The following is a 27,397-nucleotide window of genomic DNA, read 5'->3' on the forward strand; positions in this document are numbered from 1 at the left end:
TAAGAAAGCATGAGAAAATACACTTAATTCTGTCCGGTCGTTCCCAAACGAAATAATCAAAACAAGACTTGATTAATCAACTTCCGTAAAATTTCTTCTGGCTAGTTATACAAACATGCCTTTCGTTGCTGTCTCCGTATCATTATCCACTATCGTTTGTTCGATTTACACTGTAATAATAAATGTATCTGTTCTTTATTGCACATTCATGTGAGAAATAACTTTTTCAATTAGAAAAGCGATTACAAACTAATTTTTAGATCTAAATCATTGATAGAGTCTTCTAATTTGGTGTTGTTCTATGTCAGGTTTGCTGTGGATGGCTTGGTCGCTGCAATGAGTAAGAGAAATACATAGTTCATTAGATGTGTTTTGCTTTTAATACTGTTAGCTAACTAGAGAAGATCATGGAGTCAGTTTGGAGTTATGACACACCTATATCATTTTAAAGCTGAAAAAACGCTGATTCCAAATATATATTCTGATTTTGCCCTCGAGCCCTGTTGTTCGAGAAAAACATGGTTAAAGTTTGGGAAAGTAGATAATTATTACCTTTCGTAGACATCCAGACATTCGGACACATCGACAGACATATAAACCCAAAATGTGTGTTTTGGCCCAGCTCTAAGCTCAAAAGTTTGTTCAAAAATCATTTTCTGTATCTTTTTTTAATCCTTATAATTTTCTGAACACAATCCAATTTTAAGGAATGATATAGACTTGGTTTTTCATATAGACTACGTTTTAAGGTACTTGAAGTTTCAGGCCTGAAGCCTTACGTCTAAAAAGGTAATCATTCCCGAACTTTAACCTCGTTTTTCTCGAATACCTGGGCTTGAGGGCAAAAATTGAATATATATCTGGAATCAGCGTGATTTCAGCTTTTTAATGATATACGTTAGCCCCAAACTGACTCCATGACCGTCAACTAAATTCCATTTTTAATCAATTTCAGGTTTCGTTCTTTCGATGTTCACCTTCAATAAGCTTTTCGATCTTGACAGTTATCTGGTTCACTATCAATTTATAATACTCTGTACTGGCTGGATAAATAACAATATTATGAGTATTCGTGCAGTTTTAGTCATTGTCATCACTTTCGACCGAACATTTGCAGTATTTCTTCCGATTACTTACCACAAATCTCGACAAAACTTGTCAAATTCAGTAATTGTGGTTCTAGTTTCATGCTATCCAATTGTGTGTAATATTGTTCTGTGGATTATTTGTGATTACATTTATGAGTTTATACCCGGATGTGTCACTTTTGGATGTCTGATGAACCAGTGTTATGTCAGATATGCACTGAGCTTTGAACTAGTGACTCATTCGATTATTGCTTCGATATCTCTTATTCTTGCTATTAAACTTTTCGTCTGGAATCACTGTACGACAAACTCCAAAAGTAAAGATATTGAAAGAGTTCGTTTTATCATTTTATCTGAATGTTTTACTTGAATTTCATTTCAATATTTCAGGCTAATTATATTGCATTGATAGACACTTTCATCATCATTGTATTTGACATTATTCCATCTACATTCATTGCAATGATTCCCCCAGAGACATTGAAAGAGTATGGATTACTGTACACTTGTTGCAGAATGTGTGGTTACGCAATCGAGGGATTTCTAGTCCAGAGAGCCTTGAAACGAAGAAAACGAGTGGTTTCAAATTTAAATAACTCAACGAGTCAGCAAGTCGCCAAATAGAGAAAACAAACTACTCTGACTGTTTTTATGATAAAGTTGAAGGAATGAAGATTTTGAACAATGTGTAGTTTGAAAACGAATTTTGTAATTTTCAAATTGAGAACAAACTGACTAGGGAACGTCATGGAGTAAGTTTGGAGTTGTATTCCGTTTTTGCCCTTGAGCCCTGTTGTTCGAGAAAAACATAATCAAAGTTTGAGTAAATAGAGAATTATTACCTTTTTAGACGTAAGGATTTAGGTCTAGAGCTCCAAGTACCTTAAAGCGTAGTGGTTTTTCCAGTTGAAAACGCCAACTTTGAGAGTGTCGTATGGTAATACTGGTTGTCCCATCAGTGAATTTTTAATGGATCGTACAAAACAAGGGTAGAGCTTCATTTTTGTAGTTGACAACTTTTTTGCACGGACACTCCCTAGAGAGTTATGGTCATTTTAAAGGGGTAGCTCAAAAATCGCACTATTTTGCACTGAAATGGGACAATTTGAGGGAGAAATTACTTTGTCGCCATGTAACTAGCTAGGAAGTGTTCGTACAAGAAAGGTGCCAACTACAAAAGTGGAGCTCTACTTTTGATCTCTTTGATCCATTAAAAATCTACTTGATTGGACAATAAGTATAACCATGACACGCTCTCAAAGTTGGACGATTTCAACTGAAAAAGGTAAAACTTAATATACGTTTGAGCGGTACTGTATATAGAAAACCAAGTCGATACCTTCAAAACTATATCAATAACTTAAAACTGGATTAAGTGTTCTGAAAGATATTAAAAAATGACGAAAAAAATGATTTTTGAACAAACTTCTGAGCCTAGAGCTGGACCAAAACACAAATTTCGGGATTATATGTCGGTCGGTGTGTCCGGATGTCTGGATTTCCAAAAGTCCTTATAATTGGTTGTTGTCGGAATGTTACAAAGATTTGAAAATTACAAAAAAAAATTGAAAAAAATAGCGCCTTTGGCGTGTTTTCAACGAATACGAATGAGATCGGATTACGGTGTTTACCGTCCAAATCTCAAAAAAGTTGTTCTAATTACTCTGGGAATCTGTCATTCCAAATGAGAAAATCCAAGAATTCCGAATGATGAACTACAGTAGCCAGTTGTCCATCCTTATTCCTGAAATCCTTCCCATTCTCACAATCGATTGTCTCCTCTGTATGCGTGTATTTAGATCTGGACAATGAGATGTGGATTGAGTATTGCAGTAGTGGTACCTACTTGTAATATCTTCCTCTCTCTTTTGAATTCCATTCCGTATGAGGGATGTCTTTCAAAAGAACATTCCAATTCGGAGCATCTTCGAATCCATCCAGCTTAAGACGTCTCAATTTTCTATTGTTTCCGTTAATCCAGTGATGGAGGAAATCATTCAGATCAACTTCCTTGAATTGATGATTCCCCAGATTCGCGATTTCACAATCCAACGCCTTCAAGTCTTCAAGAGGCATCTTACCAAGGTTTGGTACACGAAGGCGGGAGAAGTGAAGAATCTGAAAAAGGGGTATGAAACCGGTATGAAAATGTTATAGGTTGATCTACACACGGTACTGCGATATTGCGAGAAGACGGAGCCAAATTCAATATAGGGCTACGAGCCATTGGAATTCACACTTCCAACTTTCTCACCTTTTTGAAGTCGAAATCAGGACTCAATTTGCTTAATATAGTGATTCCCCGATTCGGCTGGGTCTTATCCAATACATATTCACAGTCCTCATTCGTCAATGTCTCATTTTTCCCACGAAACTGCAGATAACCACATTTCTTAAAAATCGGATGACACAGTATCCCTCTCATTTCGTTCAATGCATTGAGTTCTATTCCAAGTGCAATATCAATTCGGTGAAATATCTTGTCAAAATGTGTCAAGACATTAATAACTCCGTATCCGAATTGGTTGGAGTTACAATAAATTACCTTTTCTTCTGTGTCCTTCTCACTGTAATACCCGATTTAAGCATTGCTATAGATCTAAATGAATTCCTTTCAACTAACCAGACATTTAAGCAAACATTGTTCACTTTCATCTGACCTACTACTGGTCGAGGACTCTCAACAAAATGAATAATAAAATTTTCGGTCGAAGGGATCTCTTCATCAAATATGCATATGGCGCAGGGGTTGATATTCTTAACATTAACTGGCTGAACCCGAATTCTTGATAGATGCAAACAATTCTGTATTCGTCGAGACACTAGAGATAGTTCGAATCTGAAAGGAATATCGGATCATTGAGAGACACCTATTTCTCGAAGTTGAATGTCCGATAATTATTGATTCTTCAACTGCTAGACTTACATTTCCATTATTTCCATCGAACAAACAATTTTTGAGAAAACCAGAAGTGGGAGCGATAACAACTTGATAGAGCTCATCGAGGGCAAGAATCAATAAAAAAATATCGCTGGACGATTTGTTCTGACTAAGGCCATCGGGCACTCTATGTCTGCAAACACTCCATACATCGATTTTCCCGACCCTTAAGATGCTAATTACACTCGTCCAATATTCAAATTTTCTTGCTTCTGAATCTTGTCAGAAATGTAACTATTGGAACGATCTTAAATGTGTGAAAATATTGAAACTTTTATTTACGATTTTTAATTCTGAATTATACTTTTTTGCAGAATCTTGATCTCCTGTACTTAAACAAGTAAACTCCACGTCATCAGATCCTTTCTATAAAAATCCAAATCTCAACAACAGTACATCGATGAATAATATGCATAACGGGTACACTGAATCGGTAATATATATTCTTGAACCGGCTAAAACATATTCTGACACATTTGATAGTGAAACTTTGGATTTTACTGCTTCTCGATGGATTTTTCTAGATTTTTTCGATTCTCAATAGAATTTTGATCTAGCGGGAAATCCAGGTGAAAAAAATATTGAAAATCGTTGTAAAGTTCAGTGATCCACTCAGGACCCTTTGAATCTTCAATTAATTCATAAAAGTTGAAATTCTTGGTTTAGTGCGTATTGTGGATATCTTCATTGGAAATTAAACATTTACCTCTTCATCAGAGCATAAAAATGATTTTTTCACACGTAAGTCAGTAAGCAAGAGAATGTCAAAAATCAATTACACCAGGGTGGAATTGAAACAGTAACTGGGGTTACGGAAAAACAGACTTTTGTTGAAAATCGCCAGAAATCGAGAAAAAATAACCAGTGAAAAGTTCAAGCTTCAATGATTCAACCAAAGTAGAGTTGTTCTAATTACTCTGGGAACTGGTCATTCCAAATGAGAATATCTAGGTATTCCGAATGATGAACTACAGTAGCCAGTTGTCCATCCTTATTCTTGAAATCCTTCCCATTCTCACAATCGATTGTCTCCTCTGTATGCGTGTATTTAGATCTGGAAAATCAGATGTGGATTGAGTATTTTAGTAGTGGTACCTACTTGTAACATCTTCCTCTCTCTTTTGGATTCCATTCCGTATGAGGGATGTCTTTCAAAAGAACATTCCAATTCGGAGCATCTTCGAATCCATCCAGCTTAAGACGTCTCAATTTTCTATTGTTTCCGTTAATCCAGTGATGGAGGAAATCATTCAGATCAACTTCCTTGAATTGATGATTCCCCAGATTCGCGATTTCACAATCCAACGCCTTCAACTCTTCAAGAGGCATCTTACCAAGGCTTGGTATGCGAAGGCGGGAGAAGTGAAGAATCTGAAAAAGGCGTATGAAACCGGAATGAGCCATTGGAATTCACACTTCCAACTTTCTCACCTTTTTGAAGTCGAAATCAGGACTCAATTTGCTTAATATAGTGATTCCCCGATTCGGCTGGGTCTTATCCAATATATATTCACAGTCCTCATTCGACAACACTTCATTTTTCCCGCGAAACTGGAGATAACCACATTTTCTAAAGATCGGATGGCACAGTATCCCTCTCATTTCATTCAGTGTTGTCAGGTTAATTCCGAGTGCAATTTTCATTCGATAGAATATTTTGTCCAGGTGTATCAACATAGGGACAACACGGGATTCGAACTGATTGGAATTACACTGAATAATTTGTTGAGTTGCATTCTTCTCACTGTAATAAACAAGTTTCAGTTGTTCTCGAGAAGAAATTATTCGCAACTAACCAAACATCAATGAGCATATTGTTCACCTTCATCTGACCTACTACTGGTTGAGGTTTTTTAAGAAATTCAATAAGGAACTTTCTTTCTGTACGACTACTATTGAAGATAGTTATTTTATCGGCACTCCCATTTACAACATTAAATGGTTCAACCGATATTCTGGCTACATTCATGAAATTCAGCATACGACGAGACACTTGAGACAATTCTAATCTGAAAGCAAATATACTCAATTTCTGGAATTCCTATTGATCTTTTCTTGAAAAAAACGCACATCTCCATAATTCCCATCGAACGAACAATTTCTCTGAATATCAATAACGGGAATGATAGCAACTTCATATCATTCAGGAATTCAGGAATCAGAAGAAAAATCAATAGTCGGACGCGTTTGAATACGTATATTTCTGGTGCGAACACGCACTCTGCGTGTGCCAACACACGACTTATCGATCTCCCCCAATCCCAGAGTTCAAAGTATAAAACATCAGTCTTTCATTCCAGTTCCAGTAGCTTTACAATTCAGAAAAAATGAATTAACTAGGGGAAGATCCCGAGTCAAAATGGAGTTACAGGGCGAAACATATACCACTAGAACGGAAATTTTGCGCTGATTTCAAATCTGTGTTCAGTTTTTGCTAAACGATATCTTGAAAAAAGTTATTTGCGTTTTTGTGGTTTCTCAGTTTTTGTGGTTTCTCAGAAAAATGGGCATTTTCAAAACTCACAAAATTACCGTATTTCTAGTTTTTTCTGTTTTTTTTTGTGTTGCACGTGTAAGCCCAATCGTATAGAATTTATTGTTTTTGTTGGAAAAAACAAATAAAACAAATAGATTTTGCAGGATGATGTAGAGGTCGTTGACTAGTCAAACAAGCGACGATGTGCCAACTACAAGAATACGACAATTCTTCATCCGTTTTGATATCCCTACTGTTACCCCATCTGATAAGTGTTAAATTGTTTTGTTTCCCTTTAATTTTCTGTCCATTTCCATTTGATCAGTGTTTCCGTACCAAACCTAAATCACAGCATTATTCTTTCTATTGTTCTTCTCTCATTATCCTTCTATTTATTTTTTCGTTATCATGTTAAGTACACCATACTTCATTTCTTTTTTCGTTCAATATCCCCAGTCATTTTCTCTCTTTCACGTGCCATTCTCACATCTCTACGAGTTCGAGTTTCTGAAAATGCTTTTGAAAGTTTGAGAATGATCAAACTTATTTGGTACCTTATTTAAATTTTTTTTTTCGATTTTTTTTCCCAATTTTCGCAACGACAGTCTGATAGAGTGACTTTATACTGATCGGTTGAGAATAAGTTGAGAATAAGTCAGACGTCTTAATGATTGTTTTATGTTTTGATTTATATTACTTTTGTCTCCAAAAATTGTTTTTGTGACTACTCAATGCCTTTATTCTCTACCTTTGTGCTTTTGTCGATTTTCAGACATATATAATCCCCCTCTCCCCGCTGATCCATTTATTATTTGTTTTGTTCTCACACACCATTCTCGATTTCTTGGTTTGATTCAAGTCCCAAACTAGTCTTCTCATCTCTACGAGTCATTGAAAATATTATTTTTAAGTTTGAGAATATTTCAAGCTGATTTCACCATCTCATTTGTATCTTGAAGTAATTTATTGAATAAAAATGAGTTCGAGAAAGTGAAAGAGATATAAGAAAGGCATACATTTTCGATACAATATTTCAGAGTGATAGGTGGGACGGAGACAGAAATGAAAAGGCGAACATTGGTGGAGAGGCACACTCGAGGGGAAGTAGCACCATACTTAAAACAATATTAGGCGGTCTTATATTAGCGAGGGATTTCTGATATGAGAGGAGAAGACAGGATAGAAAGAGAGGAATAATTGAAGAGGGAATATACAATAATAACCAGAGATACAAAAAAGAAATTATAAGAAATGATGAAGGGGCAGGAAGAACGAGATTTCAAGAAGGTGAGAAGCTTAAAATTTTAATTTGTGGAGATCCGGAACCTGTTGATTGGTGGCATGAAGAATGGTGAGATGGAGGATGGGGGGCCTAAGCAAAGTACATCACTTTGTTGGCCTTCGGGTGGACCTGGAAATGGGAAGAATTAGGTTGACTAGCAATAGAATCGGCTAATTTCTAGCGATTTCTAACTTTTTCAGATTTTCCCGTCTTCTTAGGGTCGCTGGTTTTAGTGTTCAGACTTGGAAGTAAGTTAATAGCACGGCAGGTTTCCTACAATCGCGCTCTACTGTCACCGAATCAGCTAGCTGCGCAAAAAACATTTCGAGCTAAACATTTCTGAATTTCCAGACTTCGAGACCCAAAAATCGTGATTTTCCGCTAAAAATTGGACATCGGGACATCCAGACACACAATTCAGTTTCCAGACTGAAAACGCTTGTTTTCAGACTTAAAATGTACAAAAGTTGGACATCCGGACACGCGGATTCACATCTGGACATGAAAATATCAATTTTGGTTCAAAATTCAGGATTTTTTGCTCAAAAACCTATTCTTGGGACATCTGGACAAGAAAATTATATGTTTTTGAACTAAAACCCCGAAAATCGGACATTCGGACACTCTGACCCACATCCGGACATGAAAATTCCGATTTTTGAGATTTTAAAATTTTCGACCTAGAATCTCACAAAAAAATTGGACATCGGAACATCGGGACATCCAGACACACAGTTGGACATTCAATAGCTAGAAACTGTGGTTTCTAGACTACAAACGCTTGATTTCAGACTTAAAAAAACAAAAGTTGGACATCCGGACACTCGGATTCACATCTGGACATAGAAATATCAATTTTGGTTCAAAATCCAGGATTTTTCGCTCAAAAACATCTTCTTGGGACATCTGGACAAGAAAATTACATGTTTTTGAACTAAAACCCCGAAAATCGGACATCCGGACATGAAAATTCCGATTTTTGAGACTTTAAAATTTTCGAGCTAATAATTTCTGAATTTCCATCCAAATCCTAGATATCCTACCTGAACTGCTCTAGCCATGCTCGAGAATGTCGAGTCATCCGATGTTCCAGACGGTTGCGACCCCTCTCCCGACTCATGATCCCTATCCACCAAGTGGAATCTCGCACGCATCGCCACCAAATGCGCGTAGTACGCTGGCGCCGGTATCGACACCGACCGTGTGCACCGAGCATAGGTATGGCACATTTGATAGGTCAACTGTTGCAACTGATCAGCCGACATATCGTTATCATCCCAAAGCACATGATAGTGCGACGGGCGGGATGTTCCTTGGATTCCAGCGTGTGAACAAAGGTAGAAGTCGAATTCGGTCGGGTGGGTGATTCCAACATCGACAATTGTTCCAGGAGGGATATTGAACGCCTTCCCCACTCGATCGTTCTTATCCACAGAGAACAACCGTGTGTGATGTCTCTTCTGCACAGCGATGAAGGTGATTCCAGGTTGATATCCGGTTTCCAGCATCATACAGGCCTCTCGAATCGCACGAAGCTCATACTGCAAGACGTTGAAAAACTGTCCCTCCGAGACACCATCTCGGTACACCACAATTCTCGCGGGCTTGAAGCGAGTGTTAATATAAAACTGTTGGAGCAACTCCTTGACCATCGCCGACATCTCCGAGATAATTTCCTGTCGATTTGGCTGAACTCTCACAGTCGCCGCGTATTTCGACGGATGAGCATCCATGGATCCGACCACTGCGGCGACCGATGGTTTCCGCGAGTCACCGGCTGGTGGATGAGTGATGTCACAGCCGAGGAAGATGACCGATTCGCTGAATATCTTCGGGCGGACGTTGGGGTACAGAACACAGTTGACTCCGCCCAGTTTCATGTTCATCTTCATGCAAATGTTCGAGAGCGTTTGTGGCGTTGTTCGAGTCACGTTTTTGGCTTGGATGCATTGAGTGGCGATTCCGAGGACGGTGTCTCCAACACGCTTGATTTCAGCTGAAAGAAAGAATATGATTCTGAGCAAATCTGTGCGTCCAGACATCCAGATGTCTAATAATTGAAGTCTTTGAAGACGCGACTTTCTAACGATCCATAAATTTGGTCATATGTAATTTCGACTACGGAGAGTCCATTTCTGCCATCAAAACCTGCTAAATGTCTCTGCGAGCAGCAGAGTTATGTGCTCTCAAACTTTTCACATAGTCATGATGTTTCACATGGAATTCCAAACCGGCTGTGGAACACAAATGGAACTGAGCGGCCGATTTGGAATTCCATGTGAGAAATCCTAAAGTTTGAGAGGTCATAACTCGGCTCGCTGAGTAGCGTTAGAAAGTCGCGTCTTCAAAGATTTCCCATGTGAGCAAATCTGTGCGTCCAGATATCCAGATATCCTAATATCACGAGTCTGCCTGTGAAAAAATATGTGTGTGTCCGCTCGTCCGGATGTCCAGACTCTCTGCTTGCTCTTTAAAACTAGTATTCTGTCTGTATTTCCACCTGTCCGTTTGCATTTTTTTGTCTGTAGACACATGATTACAGACTAGACAGACCCAAACATCTTTATTTTTAATTTTTAAAATCTATGTCCATCTGTGTGTCCTGATGTCCAGATGTCACTACTTTCTAGCCAAAAAACCATCAAAATCCTCGATTTTCCACTGAAAATCCCGTTTTTCATTTCAAAAACCGTGATTTTCGGGTCAGGTCAAAAATGCGCCTTGAAAGTCGTGTCAAGACCCAAATTTCGCGATTTTTTCGAATCCGGGCATCATCAAAGTTATTGGACAGCTCTTGTGATGCTAATTGTGAATCCACCAATTCAGGTTAAAGTCTAATTCTTCTACCTGTTACACTTCTGTCTGTATTCCCGCTTTTCCGCCCAATCACTCACCATAAACAGGCGTCTTTCCTGGAAGAACAATGACGACCAACTGAAGCTCTGGATAGTTCTGCTTCAAATACTTGAACATCGGCTCGACTTGTTCCACTCCGACAGCATATTTGCAGAAACATGGATTTCCAATGATTGGCATTCCAGCGTCATGAGAAATACGTTGAAGGTGTTGAGTGAATGCTCTCAAATCGTTCTCCTTCACATGATTCTGATCGGCGAAGCAGACGATCGCCCATACGCGAACTTCTATTCCAGTGTGGAACTGTTTTCCTCGCAGATCCCAGACTCCTTGATTCGGCACGGCTGTCGAGTTCTGACGACCTCCGTACAATAGTTTCGGTGCCATGAGGACACGCCCCTTGACTTCAGTCATCGCTGGATTGATGGTTATTCCAAATTCATGAGCGAATGGGTCGGCAGAGAACTCGGCTTTACGGACGAGATTCGCAATGTCACGCTCACGTTCTGGAGCGGTACGGGCGGTCGCCTTGATCATTGTGGACGTCTGGGAATCGGTGAGCTTCTTGATGCAACGTTGGCCGGAGACGACGCAGCAGACTTCGATGGGGAGATACGTGTGCTTTGCCTCTTGACCGACCTGGAAAATTTCCAGTAGAAATTGAAAGGTAATTGGCTTAGACTGCCTACAGTACAGATTTTTAAAACGCGTCAAAGGCGCGCCAGACACACGTAAAAGTTTGAGGATGTCTAGGATAGATTATCCCATCCCTTGGCTACAGTAATCTAGTGTCAGGTCCAGTACCCTCTAGGATCCAAACTACAGTAACCGTGATCTCGGATCCAAAATTTAGGTTTTTTTCGAGAAAAATTAGTCCTTAAAACACGCCAAAGGTGCGCCAGACACCAAGAACATGGAAGATCTACAGTAATCCAGTGCTACAGTAATCCAATGCTAGATCTACAGTAATCCAGTGCTAGATTTACAGTAATCCACTGCTAGATTTACGATAATCTAGAGCTACAGTAAGCCTATGATGCTACAAACTCCAATTTATCAAAAATCCCTACCTGAAGACATGGCAAATGTGGATACTTCAATGTCAATCCATATTTATCCTGGAAGTACTTCAACACAGTCTTCTCAATCGACGACCCATTCTCCAGTGTCAACGGGAACGTCTGCGTCTGGGCGGGACGTCTCGTCACATTGCACACTCGATACTTTCGTCGCATCGTTCCACAGTGATTTATCTCAATCTTGAGACCCCGGATCTCTTTTGTAAACTTGACTCGTTGAGAGTCAGAGAGCACACGACGCTCGGCAAGAGCTTGAATTGGAAGCTCCAGGACTTCGGCGAGGAATTCAATGACTGGCATGGCACGATAGAATGCGGTGGCAGAGACATCGATATTCAACATCATTTTCCATTGAGATGGACGAATCGATTGATGGAATCCAAACCATACTTCACGTCCTCCACCGAGCTTGCTCTCCGGATAACTTTGTCCAGTTTCATATCCAGCTGGTGGCGAGAAGAAAGATCTTCCAACCGGTGAGTACTTGAGTGACGGCAAGTGTCTCAAAATCACATCAACCGCTTTGACAGTCTCGTATGGAACCTGGTTGATACGTCCCTCCATCGCGTCTTCCAAACTTGTCAACGAGATTTCTCCAGCCCATTTTAGGGAGACTTGGAATTGACGTTCCACCGCGGATTCTCCTGGCAGCGTCACGTCGAAATCCATGCGATCTCTTCCGAATGGTAGAAGATCGCGGGTGTACATACTGTTCTTCCCGTCGTACACAGGGCGGACGTTGGTGAAGTAGCGAGTGAAGGATGAGATGAGACATCCGATGATTTCGCTGAAAAAAAGAAAATTTGAGGAAAAATCATATATTGGGAGACGAGATAGACTAGAACTATAAGTTTTTGGGAGCTAATTTCTAGGTATTTTTGCAGTTTGATCCGCAGGTTTCTAGGATCGGGGTACTGTAGCAGGATCCAGAATGAATCCTGGAAGGATACTGTAGCAGTTGGAGTCTTTGGGAGCCTATTTCTAGGTATTTTTGCGGTTAGATTCGCAGGTTGCTAGGATCGGGGTACGGTTTAGAGGATACTTGCAAATCGGGTCAAATCGGGCCGGCCCGTAACTCGCTTCAATCTCAATATTAAGGGCTGAAAAATACACCGAAATGTAGATCTCGACGAGCTCTATATCTCTAACTATGGGCCGGACGACGATTCGTTAATGTATTCGGCACGTTAGATCTATCTGGAGAGTCAAGAGCGCTTCCGAACAGATTCAGAAGCGTTTCGACTTATTCAGAACGCTCAAAATGCCTTAAAAAACTTTCAGAAGTCTCTAAAACCGTCTTGAAAACGAAAGCTTCATGTGCGCGTCTTAGAGGATTCTGAAGTCCTGAAAGCGTTCAGAATCGTCAAAACAACTTGAAAACGATCAAGATGTCTCTGGATTCGCCTTTTCAACGTCTATCTGCCTTCAGAAGGCTCTAGAAGTCTTCAGAATGCGTCTCGAGTGACGTTAAACTGTTTTGGAAGACTTCAGAAGGCGCCGGCCCGGATTGCAAGTATGGTAGTTTTCTAGGCCACAAAAGGCAATTCAAGGCAACAATCTTCTCCAAAGTTAGATCGAAATTCTGGCTCCCACACTCTTCAAATTCTTACCGATTGACACGTCGCGGACACTTATCAGGCATCACATCGACATTGTAGTGCTGGATGGTTCCACCTGGAATCCGAACGGAGAAGTGGTTGGCACGAAGGAGGATGGCGCGTCCTTCGACTCCATGATTCGGACGACGTGGACAACTGAATTGGACTCCCGAGCGAGCAAGGCTGAAAAAACGAAATTATGAACGGTTCTGGAGCACAAAAACTCACGAAGAAGTGACAGAAGCTGCTGGTGGTCCTGGTGCTCCACCACTGTCCACACGCATTGATGTCATGGCGGATAGCAATTGGATGGTCGGGTCGGAGGCGAGCTCCTGAAAAAAGAAAAAAAAGATGAACTAGAAATTAAAAAAGTTCGGCCACGACACTGAAATCATTCCTCTGGAAACCTAATTAGGCCAAATTGAGTTTTTTTTCAAGAAGAAAAGTGAATTAGCCTACTTTAGATAGTGTAAGTCAGCTATAATTCCAGCTATCTCAGTTTCCGGGACTCTACTTCCCCGGTGGCCTAGAATCCCAAAAACTTCGGCCACCGCCAAAAAAAGAAAAAATTGAAGGTGTCGGGGGCCTAAAAACACCAAAAATTCGCTCACCTTCGAACTAGTTGACTGCTCCATTTACCCGTATTCTTTTGACTCGTTTGAGGGGGGATGAGACGGAAATCCGGCGATAAGAATCTATTCGGACTCTGGAAAACGGCGGGAGGATAAAGGATGTTGAAAATAAGAGCGGAGGTAAGAAGCTTGAGATTTTTTTAAGCGCTGAAATTTGAAAATCAAACCGAAACGGTCCGACGCGTAACTCGCTTCAAAGCGAGTCTTATGATAAGAAAAACATACCAAAATGTAGATCTCAGTGAGCTCTATCTACTTGAAATATTATTAGGATCGGTAAAGTGCAAAATCGCGAAAATAGCCAGAAAAACCCAGCGGCACATTAACGAAAAACCATCCTACCCGTAGTTATTTAATGCGCCGCTAGAATGGCTTTTTCTGGCAATTTTCGCGTCTTTTGGCACTTTTCCAATTCGCCTTCCGACCAGTAGTAAATCACGGTTATAGAGCTCGTCGAAATCTACATTTCGCTATATTTTTCAGCTCACAAACTCAGTTCTAAGGGTGTTACGCGGCGGACCGTATGATCAGAGAGCTATAAAATCTGGAAAACGTTTCCTTCAAAGCGGATGGCCTAAAAAGTGTCCCCTCTCAAAAAATGGGCCTATTCGAAGGGAATTACGAAACAGATAGAGAGGGCACACACACACTCGCCTCGCTCTCACTATCTCAGTCTCCATCGGGGCTGTTGGATAGGAAGGAAAAAAAGAGGTCATATGACTAGTACTCTCTCGTTTCTCTGCCATCTAGCCGTCCCCATCCCCACTACCAGTCACACAACGTACCCCCCCTCTCTTTCCCTTTTCTTCTCTCCCCTTCTCTCTACCATCATCATTTTTATTTGTACTGGTCTTCGCGTCTTCGCCGATGTGGAAGCAGAAGGAGAAGAAGGACGAGGAAAGGAGATAGTGTAGGAATTGAGGAGGGTGGGGGAAGGAAAATCGATGGGAGAATAGAATGGGGAAGACAACGGGGGGCTGTTGGAGGTGTTGGCAGCGGAAAGGCGAAGGAAAAAAGAAAAAAGACTGGAACTACAGGGGGTATACAGTAGTGCGAACGTTCGGAACAAAAAGATTTGAATTTTTTCCGAGTCGCGTTGCGGTTTTTATTGAAAGAAACGACAAACAAACGTAAAATTCGAATTTGGCACCGTGCCAACCGTTGTGCGTCGGTGTATGCAAACGCTAAAAGGGGAAGAATAACGAAGAAAACGCTGCGAACATAGACGAAAAAGGCAGAAAAACCTTGAAAAAAGACGAAAAATGGCGATCGGTAGATCAAAATTTTGAGACTTGTTTGGTTGATCAAAAATGAATTTTCGAATTTCTGCTCAAAAATTCTCGATTTTTCAACAACAAAATGTCATTTCGAGAGCCATTTCAACGCCTACGGTTGCTGTTAGTACCAGTCGTTTCGCCTAATTGCTAGTTTCGCTCTGAAATGTTTTTTGAATTGAATTTTATATCTAAAACCGAAAAAAGGTGACGAATTGCTAGCCGATCGACTGGTGTGCACAGTGTGTGTCGAAGAGAGAGAGTGGCCACCCGCTCGGGAGATAGGGACCAATGTGCGTCGAATAGGAGACACACGAGGGGTATTAGCCCCAAGGGTGAGAAAAAGAACGTGTGAAGAGGAGAGAGTGTTCCCCTCTTCCTTCGATCAATTCAAAGAAAAGAAGGGGGTAAAATGGCTATGTACCTGTAGTCGTTGTTTCTTCCGACTCGCTGTCGCATTTCTGGAATTGATATAAGAAGACGAGTAACAATAGAATTGGGGGCGAAATAGAATGCGAGAGACTTGAACAATTCATCACATAGAAAATAGGAAATACATCCGAAATACAATGGGAAAATCACTTTTTTTTAAACATCGGGAAAAGAAATATGAATTGGACACCAAAAAGAAGAACACAAATAAAATACAATAAGTTATTTAAAACAATACTGGGAATCGAGAAATCGGGGGTAAAAAATTACAAAAACTACATTAGGTGAAGGAGATCTTGTTCGGTGTCAAGTGGCCGATGTCCCCCACCGAACGGATCGACACGTGGCCTTTCGGGCGAACGACGATCCAGGTCAGCGAGCAGTTTCCGAGCGACATCCGGAGCCATCCTTCCGGTGGGAACTGGAGAGCTCTGCAGATGAAGTAGCGGATGACGTTGGCGTGGCAGACGACGAGCTCGTACGAGTCTTCCTTCTGGGATGGTGGAGCACGATGGAAGATCCGACGGAAGGCTGATTCGATACGGGCGGCCTCCGTGTAGAACTCCTCAAGAAGACGATATTTAACGGTTCTTTTTGATGCGATTTGACGATAAAGCTACGATTTTTCGCGAAAACGAGCACCAGATATCTCCGGAAATGCCAATTAAACACACCAAAACCGAGAACTTTCACTAAAATTGAAGAGTCAGAGCGCTAAAACGATGATTATGGAAAAAAACAGCAAGATTAGGTTTCGGCGAAAGCTGAAAACTAGACTTTTCTGCTAAAAATTAGTTAAAAATCGCATTTTTGAGCTGAAAATGTCAAAAATATCAATTTTAACAAGAAAACCTCAACAGAACATTGTTCAGAAATTTCAGTTTTCAGAGGAATCTGGCGTGCCTTTGACGCGTTCTGGTGGTTTCGGCGAAAGCTGAAAACTAGATTTTCCGTAGATTCTTCAGCTAAAAATTGGTTGAAAATCGCATTTTTCAGCTGAAAATGCCAAAAAATACCAATTTTAACAAGAAAACCCCAACAGAAAATTGTTCAAAAGTGCAGGTTTCAGAGGAATCTGGCGTGCCTTTGACGCGTTCTGGAGGTTTCGGCGAAAGCTGAAAACTAGGTTTTCATTTGATTTTTCTGCTAAAAATTGGTTAAAAATCGCATTTTTGATCTGAAACTGTTAAAAAAAATACAAATTTCAACAAGAAAACCCCCAATTTTCCACTGAAAATTGTTCGAAAATTTCGGTTTTCAGAGGAATCTGGCGTGCCTTTGACGCGGACTCCAACTTACTGGATCCAATGGTCTCCAAGTCTTGTGATCCGGCACTGGTGGGTACGGTGGTCCCTCCTCGATCAACGACGACGACATACGTGGCAAGTCTTCTGGCAAGTGCTTCAGGATGATGTTGGCGGTCTCGGTGGCGCGAGTCATCGTGGACATTGTCAAGTTGGAGAACTTGATGTCCGAGTTGGCCAGCCGCTTTCCAAGAAGTTCGGCTTGCTCGCGGCCTGGAAATATGAAATGTTTTATGAATTCTTGATGTTCGGCTTACCAAGCTGTGTGAGATTCTTCTGCTCACGATCGAGATGATACTGCCCGTGGCGAATGAGAATGATGTTGCGAGTTGCGGTGGACTTGTTCTCATCGATCAGCTTCTTCCGTCCCGCCTCATCAGCTTTCTCCCACTTTCTTTTGTCGACCAAGCTGATTGGGTCGCGGCTGAAAATAATGAAATTATTATCAAGTTTTGCCTCTCTTTTCCACTTACAAATCCCAATTCTTGTCCCACTCGCCACGTGGAAAATGCTCATCGAACGTTTTTGCGTTGTGGTTCTGTGTGAAGGCGAACGCTTTGCGGAACACGGACGATTTCTTCTCGTCGTCGGTGAAGAGAAGAGTTCCGGTCGCCAGAGCAGCGGCCGCCGACGGTAACCCGAATTTGAACAATGCGGATACCATTTCTGGAAGAAAAATGCGTCAAAATCGAATAAACGGCGGTTTTTGATAGAAAATCGGAGAAAAACAGCCAAAATTTGCAAACAATTGACGAAAATGCAATTTTTGCAGAATTCCTGTAGTTTGTAGTGTCGCCTCAACATGGCTCACCAGAAATTGCTCAAAATTAATGAAAGCTGAAATTTTGCCGTTTCGTGGGGAAAAATCAAGGAAATTGCGTCTTTTCCAACTAAAAATAAGTCTTTCGTTTGGAAATCAACAAAATTGGCTGAAAATACACAATTTATTTGTGTTTCAGATGGATTATTTATTAAAATTTAGCTATTTTTCCGATTTTCTGCTTTATAATTGTTATTTTCTCAACCGTAATTTTTCATTCCTTTCCGATTTCGTTTCTCATTTCTAGTGAAAATCTAATTTTTCAGCCGAAAATCAGAGTTTTGACTGAAATTCACTTATTTTTTCGATTTTTACATCAAAAGTTGTTTGTTTTCCCCTCAAAAATCGCCTTTTTTCACGATAATGTTGGAGAAGGAGCTTCAGTGAAGAATGACGATTTTGTCAGAGAAAAAACTATTTCCACTGCTGAAAATTGGGAAAATGCCTACATTTTTCTTGAAAGTCATAGAAAAAACATTTTTGAACACTAAGAAATAGTGGGAATGAATAATTAGCAGACAGAAATCGAATTTAAAGCTAAAAAGTGTCAAAAATCGAAGTAGCAGAAATCTGGCAGAATTTTCAGATGGAAAAACTAAAAATCGTACGAACCCCGTAAAACTCGAAGAATTGCCGATTTCGATCTTTAAAAAGAGTGGAAAAAAGAGTTTTCAGCGACTTTTAAAAATCTATTTCTTCCGCTGAAAGGAAAATTTCTGCTAATTCTAAATTACGCAACAACACTTTACTTGTTAAAGACGAATCTTTAAGAAGAAAAATCGTAAAAAACGCTTATATGAAAGCCCAAAAAGCTGTAATTCAAGCAGACCCCGCCTATTTGCAGCGGGCGCACACGTTTTCAGCAGGCGCCGCGTTCTTTTATTTTCTTTCTTCTCTTCGAATGCCTTTTTGCTAGTTTTTGACTAATACTGATAAGAAATTGAGTGTTTTATAGGCGAAAAAACAAGAAAATGATTACAGAAATGCTAACTTTCAGCTTGCTCCCGCCTCTTTGCAAGCTGGGCGCGCGCTTTTCGCAAAGTGCCGCAGGGTTTTTTGGTTTTCAGCTTTTAAAAGTTTTCGCGACTGAAAACTTTATTCTTTGAGCTATTTTCATTTATTTTTTGCTGAAAATAAATCAGAAATATGTATATAATTCATTCTTGTCGGCGAATCTTTTAAAAAATCGCAAAAACATGCAAAATATCGTTGGAAATTGGAAATTTGGGAAAAAAAAACACTTTTTCCGCTCCCCAGGCAGCCTCAAGTTTGCTGCTGCGGAGAACGAGAGGGAGAGAAAGAGAGGAATTTAAACGCAGTGCATTCTCACCGCTCGTTTATCTTGGCAAACAAGAAGAGAAGAAAATGTGGCCGAATGGTCTAGTGGTATGATTCTCGCTTTGGGTGCGAGAGGTCCCGGGTTCAATCCCCGGTTCGGCCCATTCCTTTTTGCAGTTTTTTCTGACTTTTGACAAATAACCAAGCATTAAATAAGAGAAAAATTATCAAATTTATTATGACAAAGGAAGCTTGAAAAATTCACAATAAATTTCCCCCTCAAATTAAAATTGCCCTTCTCTGGCGACCTTCATGTAAGCACTTCGTATGTGACGTGGTTTGAGTGGTAGATCAGATTCGTCCTCCTTCAAATCTCGAATATCCAATGCCTCTTCCACTATATCTCCAACCAACATTTTAGCCAATGCACTGATTGTAATGACTACATTGTCATTTACATTCATCCCTCCAGTGAATTCTTTCACAAGTTTTCGAATAGTCGACTTCTGGAATCGAGATCTTCGATAAGCAGTATATTGTTCCAGTTGTTGAGTCGACATGTTCCCGAGAAGAATTTGGTGTTTCATTTGAGCAATTTGATCCTCTTCTGACAATGGATTCTGAGATGGTTCAGGACGATCGTGGATGAGATTTTCAGATTTATCGATTAGGGGATGAACAATTGGCTTAATTTCAGACTTTTCTTCTACTCGAATCTTCTTTTTTGGTGGTTCCTGAACATCTTCTAATTTCACTTTCTTCTCTTCCAACTCTTCCTGTTTGACGCTATTTGCTGGACTGATCTGAAATTTCCAATTAAATAATTAAATCAAAATCACAACAATTATAATAATTACCTGTTTCACAGCTAAAACCTCTTTATGATACTTGATAATCTCATCGATATCTGGCATATCCTGAGAGTCCTCATCACTTGACAAAAAGAATTTCACTGGTTTTCCGACTGGAGACTCTGATTTTTTGACGGATAGAACATCTTCCGTATCACTGTCATCACTCATTTCCAAATCTGCCATCACTGTGTTCGTACTCTCTTTTTCAGTCTCTTTTTTAGTGGGTTTCAGCACGAAACTATCATCTTCATCACTGCTGACTCCACCAAATAGGTCGCTGGTGTTCATTATTGCTGGAAAAACATAAAAGTGGAGAAGACGAGGGAGGAAAATCTTGAGAAAGGAAAAAAAAGCAAAGAGCTTGTCAATAGTAATTTTTGTGCAGTGGTACAAGCCTAGCGCTTCATTTTTGTAGTTTACAACTTTATCGTCAGAAGTTTTCTCAAAAAGTTGTGGTTTATAAAAGTACTTTTTTGGGAATAATCCCAAGTTGTCAAGATCAAAAATGAAGATCTAGGTTTGTAGAATATGCATTTGCAAAAAATTATCATTTCCGAAGCCATGGCAGGCTCTCAAAGTTGACAACGAAAAAGACCAAGTTAATGTAGATGACAAAAACAAAAAAATGAGGTCTACTGACCCTGAGAATGAGAGAAATCGATTGAGGGGCCCATCTGTATTTGAAAACGCAGTCACATGATTACCCTGTCACACAACAATCACATATTATTGACTCTCCTAGTTTCTCAGTTTCTCTCCTCACTTATCGATTCTTTTCACAGTTACAGTAAGACATTTATTTCAGCATCAAGATAAACATGCAACCATTCAACGTCTCCACACTTCTTCACAGAGCAATGGTGAAGTATAGCAAGTTGGATGAGTGTTTGGATAAGAAAAAGAATAAAAAGTATCGGAAAGCGCCTCGATATTACTTCCACGTACTCCATCTGAGATTCATGAACTCTTTGGATCAGTACTTGAAGGCGAATGGAAAGATGGAGGGGTCTAGAAAGAGAAGATGGGCGGAGTCAATGGAAGATTCAGTGAAAATCAAGAAGGAGAAGAAGGAAGAGGAGCTTACAGTCAAGAGAGCGAAATTTGAATAGTCATTTTACTTTTTTTTGGATTATAATAAATGAGTTTTACCTTGAAGCATTTGAACTTTCGACACCAAGAACTTTAAAGGAGAACGAAAACACTCACATTTATGACAGTCCCGAGTCGGCGGCCGCGTTCTCGGCCGAGTAGCTCAGCTGGTTGCGGCTTTTTACCCATGCGCATCCGGTCAGGAGTTCGGGATCCACCCCGAACTCTGACCCAAAACTTTTTTTGGTGACATTTACTTTTAGCACCCCCCCCCCCCCCCCCCCTAATTGAAGAAGCACCCCCCAAAAAGCACCTTAGAATAGCCCCCCACCGCGAATATCAGAAAATATGACCTCAGCATAGAATAATAAGCCCCCACCATTGAACAATTGACCCCCACCATAGAATAACGGACCCCCACCATTGAACATTAGCCCCCCCCCCCCCCCTTCCATTTTATTTCTGCAAAAACTGATTCACCATCCTCCAAATCTTCAGGCTTAGGTAAAAATACTGGAGAGATGCGTTCTGGGGGCCTGTCATTCTATGATGGGGGCCTGTTGTTCAATGGTGGGGGCCTAATGTACAATGAGTGGGGGACGGATGTTTAATATTGGGGGGCGGATGTTCAATAGTGGGGGGCTGATGTTCAACAGTTCAATGATTACAGTTAAATGATTTCCTCACGTGGTGGGTGGCTCTAGGGGGTGGGGGCTATAAGTAAAGAATACCAGGTTCTTGAACAATCGTCCCCCACTTAGTACTGGTGGGGGGCTTATTGTTCAACGTACAAATTTAAGTAGAACCCCCCGCCGTGAGGAAGAAGCCCCCACCTGTTTTGTACTGGGTGGGGGGCTCTTCTTAGGTTGATTTCAACGTGGGGGGTTCTACTGCGGTGGGGGGCGATACGTAAATAATACCCTTTTTTTTGTTTGAGTTCTCATATCCTTTAAGCACCCAGAAAGCGCCAAATTACACTTAAAAAACCGAGAACTCTCTAGATGGAAAAAAGACCGAAAATCAATAATATTTGAATCCAAACTATGCGAGGGTTGCATATTCCCATCGCATAGTCATCACAACTCTACACCTCTACTCTCATATATTGATTTATTACCCTAATGTCTTCTACTATTCAAACCGAACGTGTCAACGCCGAAAAGCTTCTTGAACTAGCAAGAAAAAGACATAAGGCAAAAGATAAGAAGAAAGAGACCAAAATTTGGATTCGACTTTCCAATTTTAATTTGATCAATGTTCTTGATGCCTATGTGCAGGAGCAGAATAAGTTGAAAAATCCGAGGAAAAGGAGCAGATCGACTGAGAAAGAAGGATTGAGAATAAGGAAGTTTCGGATGGAAGTCGGAGAGCCTACTGTGAAGAGGACGTATTTTTCAAAGAAAAATGACGACGATAAGGAGAATGAGGAAAAGGAGAATCAGAATCCACAAGATTTGGATGGTATTGAAGATCGACTCGAGAAGATGTGGATTTGATAAATTAGGTAGCTAATTAAATTAAATTAATTAATTAATTGGTTATTTTTTCATTACAATTCTGTTTTCATACTAGAGAAAGTGATGGAGTCAGTTTTAGTGATGTGGTATTTGACGTATATCATTGGAAAGCTGAGAAAACGCAGATTCCAAATATAAATTCAATTCTAGGAAAAATGATAAACTATTACCTCCTTGACACGCGAAAAATGTGTTCATTTTCCCAAACTTTTACCTCATTTTTCTCGAATACTAGGTTCGAGGGCAAACACTGAATATATATTTGGAATCAGCGTTTTCTCAGCTTTCCAATAATATAGGTCACGACCTGACTCCATGACCTTCCCTAGTGAGTTCTGTGTCATAATAAATATTATTCAAACATTTTATATCTTTACACAAGAATCCATTAAAACTGACATAAAGATGAAAATAGGTGAAATTCTGAGTGAGTTCTTCTTTAAAGGCGTATATCTTAAATGTGGGCGGAGTTATCAAAAAGTTGTCAACTACAAAAATGAAGCCCTACTTTTGATCTACACAATCCATACAGATTTGATATTGTGAGATAATAATTGTGCCCGTGAAAAACGGTTCAGATGTATGCCTTTACACAAGCAAAAGACAGACTTGAAGATGAAAACCGAGTAGGTCAAATGCTGAATTCCTTTATTGGTCTAGACGCACCTTTATTGGTGTAGATCAAAAAATCCCACCGTTTTCAGAGGGTTACCGATTCCCAGATAATATTTCTGGAGACTCTTTTGTTTGTTTTCTTTGTCACTTTATGATTTCCCATTTGCCTAACCCAATTCCTTCTTTTTCAGCAATAATGAACACTGACGATCTATTTGGTGGAGTGAGCAGTGATGAAGATGATCAAAATTTCCCCGAAAAATCAGAGTCTCCAGAAGAAAAACCAGTGAAATGCTTCTTCGGGGACTCTCAGGATATGCCAGATATCGATGAACTCATCAAGTATCATAAGGAAGTGTCTTCTGGAATTCGGAAACCGATTCAGAAGACTCATGAGGAATTGGAGGATAAGGAGAATAAGGGGCCACCGAAAAAGAAGTTTCGAATCGGAATGTCAGGGTCTGGAGGGATAATGGAGAGTGAGTATATTAATTTTTGTATAATAGCTATATGTAATTTCAGCACCAAAGCGACAAGTTCTATTGGCCAGAGATGTATCATTATTCAACAATCAAGAATCCCCAAAGATCCCTGAAACAATTAATGAGACGACTGGAAGCTGTGAGTAACAAAAGACTATAATCTAGGTTATGCAAATGCGCTCCAATGAAACTTCAATTTTTTAGAGTGTGTAGATCAAACCCAACGCAAAACTTTAGTAGTTGACAACTTTTCTGTAGGGACACACATTGGGAATTTATCAATCGCCAAAGTAATTTCTCCCAAAATTTTCAAGTTGTCCCCTTAAAATAACTATAACTCTCTAGGGAGTGCCCGCACAAAAAAGTTGTCAACTACAAAAATGATCTACATAAAATTTTACACATTTAATTGATTGACTACTTTTTGATAGCTCCGCCCACTTTTGAGATATGCACCTTTAAAGACTACTGTATGCGCGCCCGTGAGTTCTTCTTTAAAGGTGCATATCTTAAATGTGGGAGGAGTTATCAAAAAGTTGTCAACTACAAAATAAAGCCCTACTTTTGATCTACACAGTGCATAAAGTTTTAACATTGTGAGAGCCGTGAAATACTCACAAAGTTGGCGGCATTCTCAAAATGCTTATTTTGCCCCTCTTATTTTCAGATGCAAATTCAAACTTGCCGACACCAAAATTGCTTTCACCTAAATTATCTGAAACTCAAAAATACGGAGAGCCGACGACACAGAATCAGATGCCAGAAGCCGACAAGGAAAATCAAGAATCTTCTGAATCAGGGAGCTCCAAATATCCAAAAACAGAGGGAGATGAGGATGTTGATGAAATAAAACCTGCTCCCTCCGCCAGTGTGGCTGAAAATGAAAATGAATTGGAACCATATGATGCTAATAACGAATCAAATCAATCATTTATAAAGCATCTCGTAACAACGTACGGTCCTGTAATCAAAACTGGTGATGGCGTGAAAAAACAGGAAACTTCTACTAGTTCGGAAAAACCAGCGGATTCATTGTCAGAAGTGGATCAGATTGCTCACATGAAACGTTTAATCCTTCTCGGGAACATGTCGACTCAACAACTGGAACAATATGATGCTTATCGAAGATCTCGATTCCAGAAGTCGACTATTCGAAAACTGGTAAAAGAATTCACTGGAGGGATGAATGTATCTGACGATTCAGTCATTACAATCGGTGCATTGGCTAAAATGTTGGTTGGAGATATAGTGGAAGAGGCATTGGATATTCGAGATTTGAAGGAGGACGAAGCTGATCTACCACTCGAACCACATCACATTCGAAGTGCTTACATGAAGGTTGCAAGACACGGACTAATTTGAATGTGTGATTTTATTTAGTTGTTAACTTATTTAATTTATTGGTGCTGAAGTTTTAAGAATGAATTTGGTAATAATTTTAAATTAGCCTTGGAAAATAAGCATGGCTTGGTTTTATGAGAATCAAAACGAGGGGTGGGATTGCCTTGTCAGTGGCATAGAGGATTCAGTTATCTCTTGGACCTCCCCCATATCTCCAGACTGACTCCACGACCTTCCCTAGTGAGCATGGTTCTTATTGGTTTATTATGGACAAGAGAACTCTGCTGGATTACGGTACCTGTTGACCAGATCATTAGCAGACTTTGATTATGAAAATCAGTCTTTCAAAGTTAGGGTTACATGAGGACTGGAATAGGTTTAATAGAGAAAACTACTAGAGAAAACTACTAGAGGAAACTGTGAGAAAACAAAATGGTTGAGACGGAACGGGGTACTAAGGACAGTAGGAGAGGAGCTAGAGAGACAGTGCGGAGATTGTGGAGACTTACTATTAGACATGCCCGGAGCGCTGTGGTGTTTGGTCGCTTATTTTTGGTTGAAACGATAGGAACAATTTAAAAATATCAGAAAACATAAACAAATGAATACGAAATTATTATGGTTCATCGAACCTTATGGTGAAGGCCTCAACACCAGTTAAGTGAAACCTAGATTTCATTTCACCGTGTTGGATTCTCCTATTTGTCTTATTGTTACAATTATCGGCTCTTCTTTAATACAGTCAATCATTAACAAAATATTAAAACACCTCCTGGAGAATTCCGGCACTTCTGAAATGAAATAAATGAGGAAAACTGGAATTCAATGGAATAAAAAGGACAATGTTTCATTGCAACCAGGATTCTCGGAGTCAGTCGCTTGAGGAGTTTTCCGTTTTCAGTTCAGAAGTTGGTCTGACCAGAGCCGCTGCGGAAACAATGCAAAGCTACAAATTCTGATGGCAATAAGCTTGAAAAATCCTCCTGTAATTCGATTGATTTGTGATCTACTCAAATTCTGATGGTTTATTCAAAATCATCGTAATTTCAGCTCTCTAATCATATAATATTTGAAAATATCGGACACTTCGAGACACAGACAGACGTCTCTAGACTAACAACCTGTTTCAAACAGTCCGAATTATCGAAAAATGCAATGTGCTGCCCGGAACAAGACTAGGATATTCAACACTTTGCCTAGAATCTCAAAACCTGAAAAATTAAAACTCCTTCCTTTATTACAATCAATCATTGACCAATTATCAAAATATCAAATAATAAGATTATACAATATTAACACTGCTCGTAGTTTTTACCGCCTGCGTGGCGAATCTGATAGATCAAATATAGAAACATTTCAGACCAGCATTTAAAAAAATTTCAATTTACACATCGAGTTGTTGTGGGTCTAAATCATAACCATAATTTACTAATTTTCGAATGTGTGACTTAGAATTTCAAGGCCCAGTCTAGAATTGAGGCACAAATTTTCAATTTTTTTGATGTTCTCTGATAATTTTTGACATTTTCAAAATTTTAGAGGGTTTTCGGTGAAAAATAATCAAAATTTTAAGATTTTCCGCTGAGAAATGTGCGAAAACTGCACTTTTTATGATTAGACTGTAACATTCTTGAAAATAAGGCAAAATAACGAAGTTTCTTGTAAAAAACGATTTAAAATTCTAAAATCTCAATTTTCAGCTAAAAATTTTCAAAAACCTGTTTTCAGTAAGAACAAGTTTAAAAACACCATAAAATGGGGTTTTTGAAAGCAAAAATATGAAAAATCATCCAAAAGTCTTGAATTTTCAAATTCATTTCAGCAAAAAACTACAAATTTTCCATGCGGCGAAATTGCAAATTATGAGGTAGCGTGTAACAAAATGCAATATGCTGCGGACTAGAATTCAACCATTTGCTTGGAAGGTCTAAACCACCAATAAACATGAAACCAATCATTCTTAAAATTTTTTCTTTTATTACAATCAATCATTCACCAATTATCAAAATATCAAATAATTCGATTATACAAATTCAACGCGGCTCCCAATGAGTTCAGAACTCCAGACATCGACATACTCCACTCCGATGGTGTAGTGGACACACGTGGCATCATTTCCAGTTTTACATTTTGTAAATCCTTCCCAGGTTCATCTCTGTTATAAACCTCTGGTGTGTGTTTGTGCCTCAGAAGGACTAATAGATGGTGTCGAGAGGTCAAATTCACAAAGATTGTGTGGTTCTTCAGAAACGAGATGCGTGGTTAAAAATAGAAGGCTCTAAATGCTCACGAACTTGTTCCTGAGTTTCCGGTATTCCGTAACCAAAGGTAGCGAGATCGGTCTTGTTTTTAGAATGTCTCTCCCCTATGGTACGATTAATCTCCATGACCTGTGTTGTGTATGCCTCATAAATGTCATGGAAAGGGTAGAGATGCAAG

General features: G+C 39.7%; 10 protein-coding genes across 10 annotated transcripts; 6 read left to right on the forward strand and 4 right to left on the reverse strand.

The window, feature by feature from the left end:
- Positions 1 to 115: 115 nt before the first annotated feature.
- Positions 116 to 1,712, forward strand: GCK72_007234 (uncharacterized protein; the record flags this gene model as incomplete). Its single annotated transcript, XM_053726055.1, has 4 exons — positions 116 to 210; positions 261 to 340; positions 956 to 1,422; positions 1,479 to 1,712. 4 exons carry the CDS (start codon positions 116 to 118, stop codon positions 1,710 to 1,712), a joined length of 876 nt encoding a protein of 291 aa, XP_053590249.1.
- Positions 1,713 to 2,747: 1,035 nt separating this feature from the next.
- On the reverse strand, positions 2,748 to 5,857 carry GCK72_007235 (uncharacterized protein; the record flags this gene model as incomplete). The annotated part of the gene is made up of 7 exons (XM_053726056.1): positions 2,748 to 2,889; positions 2,935 to 3,206; positions 3,343 to 3,655; positions 4,946 to 5,083; positions 5,129 to 5,400; positions 5,461 to 5,773; positions 5,826 to 5,857. 7 exons carry the CDS (start codon positions 5,855 to 5,857, stop codon positions 2,748 to 2,750), a joined length of 1,482 nt encoding a protein of 493 aa, XP_053590250.1.
- Positions 5,858 to 7,877: 2,020 nt separating this feature from the next.
- GCK72_007236 (uncharacterized protein) lies at positions 7,878 to 13,955 on the reverse strand (the record flags this gene model as incomplete). Its single annotated transcript, XM_053726057.1, has 7 exons — positions 7,878 to 7,916; positions 8,831 to 9,783; positions 10,682 to 11,282; positions 11,714 to 12,509; positions 13,333 to 13,503; positions 13,549 to 13,652; positions 13,932 to 13,955. 7 exons carry the CDS (start codon positions 13,953 to 13,955, stop codon positions 7,878 to 7,880), a joined length of 2,688 nt encoding a protein of 895 aa, XP_053590251.1.
- GCK72_007237 (uncharacterized protein) lies at positions 11,085 to 11,300 on the forward strand (the record flags this gene model as incomplete). The annotated part of the gene is made up of 1 exon (XM_053726058.1): positions 11,085 to 11,300. One exon carries the CDS (start codon positions 11,085 to 11,087, stop codon positions 11,298 to 11,300), a length of 216 nt encoding a protein of 71 aa, XP_053590252.1.
- GCK72_007238 (uncharacterized protein) lies at positions 11,729 to 17,070 on the forward strand (the record flags this gene model as incomplete). Its single annotated transcript, XM_053726059.1, has 2 exons — positions 11,729 to 12,198; positions 16,920 to 17,070. The coding sequence occupies 2 exons, from the start codon at positions 11,729 to 11,731 to the stop codon at positions 17,068 to 17,070; spliced, it is 621 nt and encodes a 206-aa protein (XP_053590253.1).
- GCK72_007239 (uncharacterized protein) lies at positions 15,939 to 17,626 on the reverse strand (the record flags this gene model as incomplete). The annotated part of the gene is made up of 4 exons (XM_003103770.2): positions 15,939 to 16,223; positions 16,958 to 17,175; positions 17,220 to 17,386; positions 17,436 to 17,626. The coding sequence occupies 4 exons, from the start codon at positions 17,624 to 17,626 to the stop codon at positions 15,939 to 15,941; spliced, it is 861 nt and encodes a 286-aa protein (XP_003103818.2).
- A 1,718-nt stretch (positions 17,627 to 19,344) lies between these two features.
- Positions 19,345 to 20,202, reverse strand: GCK72_007240 (uncharacterized protein; the record flags this gene model as incomplete). The annotated part of the gene is made up of 2 exons (XM_003103841.2): positions 19,345 to 19,863; positions 19,918 to 20,202. The coding sequence occupies 2 exons, from the start codon at positions 20,200 to 20,202 to the stop codon at positions 19,345 to 19,347; spliced, it is 804 nt and encodes a 267-aa protein (XP_003103889.2).
- Positions 20,203 to 20,732: 530 nt separating this feature from the next.
- On the forward strand, positions 20,733 to 21,023 carry GCK72_007241 (uncharacterized protein; the record flags this gene model as incomplete). Its single annotated transcript, XM_003103762.2, has 1 exon — positions 20,733 to 21,023. One exon carries the CDS (start codon positions 20,733 to 20,735, stop codon positions 21,021 to 21,023), a length of 291 nt encoding a protein of 96 aa, XP_003103810.2.
- Positions 21,024 to 22,124: 1,101 nt separating this feature from the next.
- Positions 22,125 to 22,499, forward strand: GCK72_007242 (uncharacterized protein; the record flags this gene model as incomplete). Its single annotated transcript, XM_003103829.2, has 1 exon — positions 22,125 to 22,499. One exon carries the CDS (start codon positions 22,125 to 22,127, stop codon positions 22,497 to 22,499), a length of 375 nt encoding a protein of 124 aa, XP_003103877.2.
- Positions 22,500 to 23,331: 832 nt separating this feature from the next.
- On the forward strand, positions 23,332 to 24,979 carry GCK72_007243 (uncharacterized protein; the record flags this gene model as incomplete). Its single annotated transcript, XM_003103740.2, has 3 exons — positions 23,332 to 23,614; positions 23,658 to 23,756; positions 24,285 to 24,979. 3 exons carry the CDS (start codon positions 23,332 to 23,334, stop codon positions 24,977 to 24,979), a joined length of 1,077 nt encoding a protein of 358 aa, XP_003103788.2.
- Positions 24,980 to 27,397: the final 2,418 nt, after the last annotated feature.

Source organism: Caenorhabditis remanei, chromosome II (assembly GCF_010183535.1).
Source record: "Caenorhabditis remanei strain PX506 chromosome II, whole genome shotgun sequence".
Classification (NCBI taxonomy): domain Eukaryota; kingdom Metazoa; phylum Nematoda; class Chromadorea; order Rhabditida; family Rhabditidae; genus Caenorhabditis; species Caenorhabditis remanei.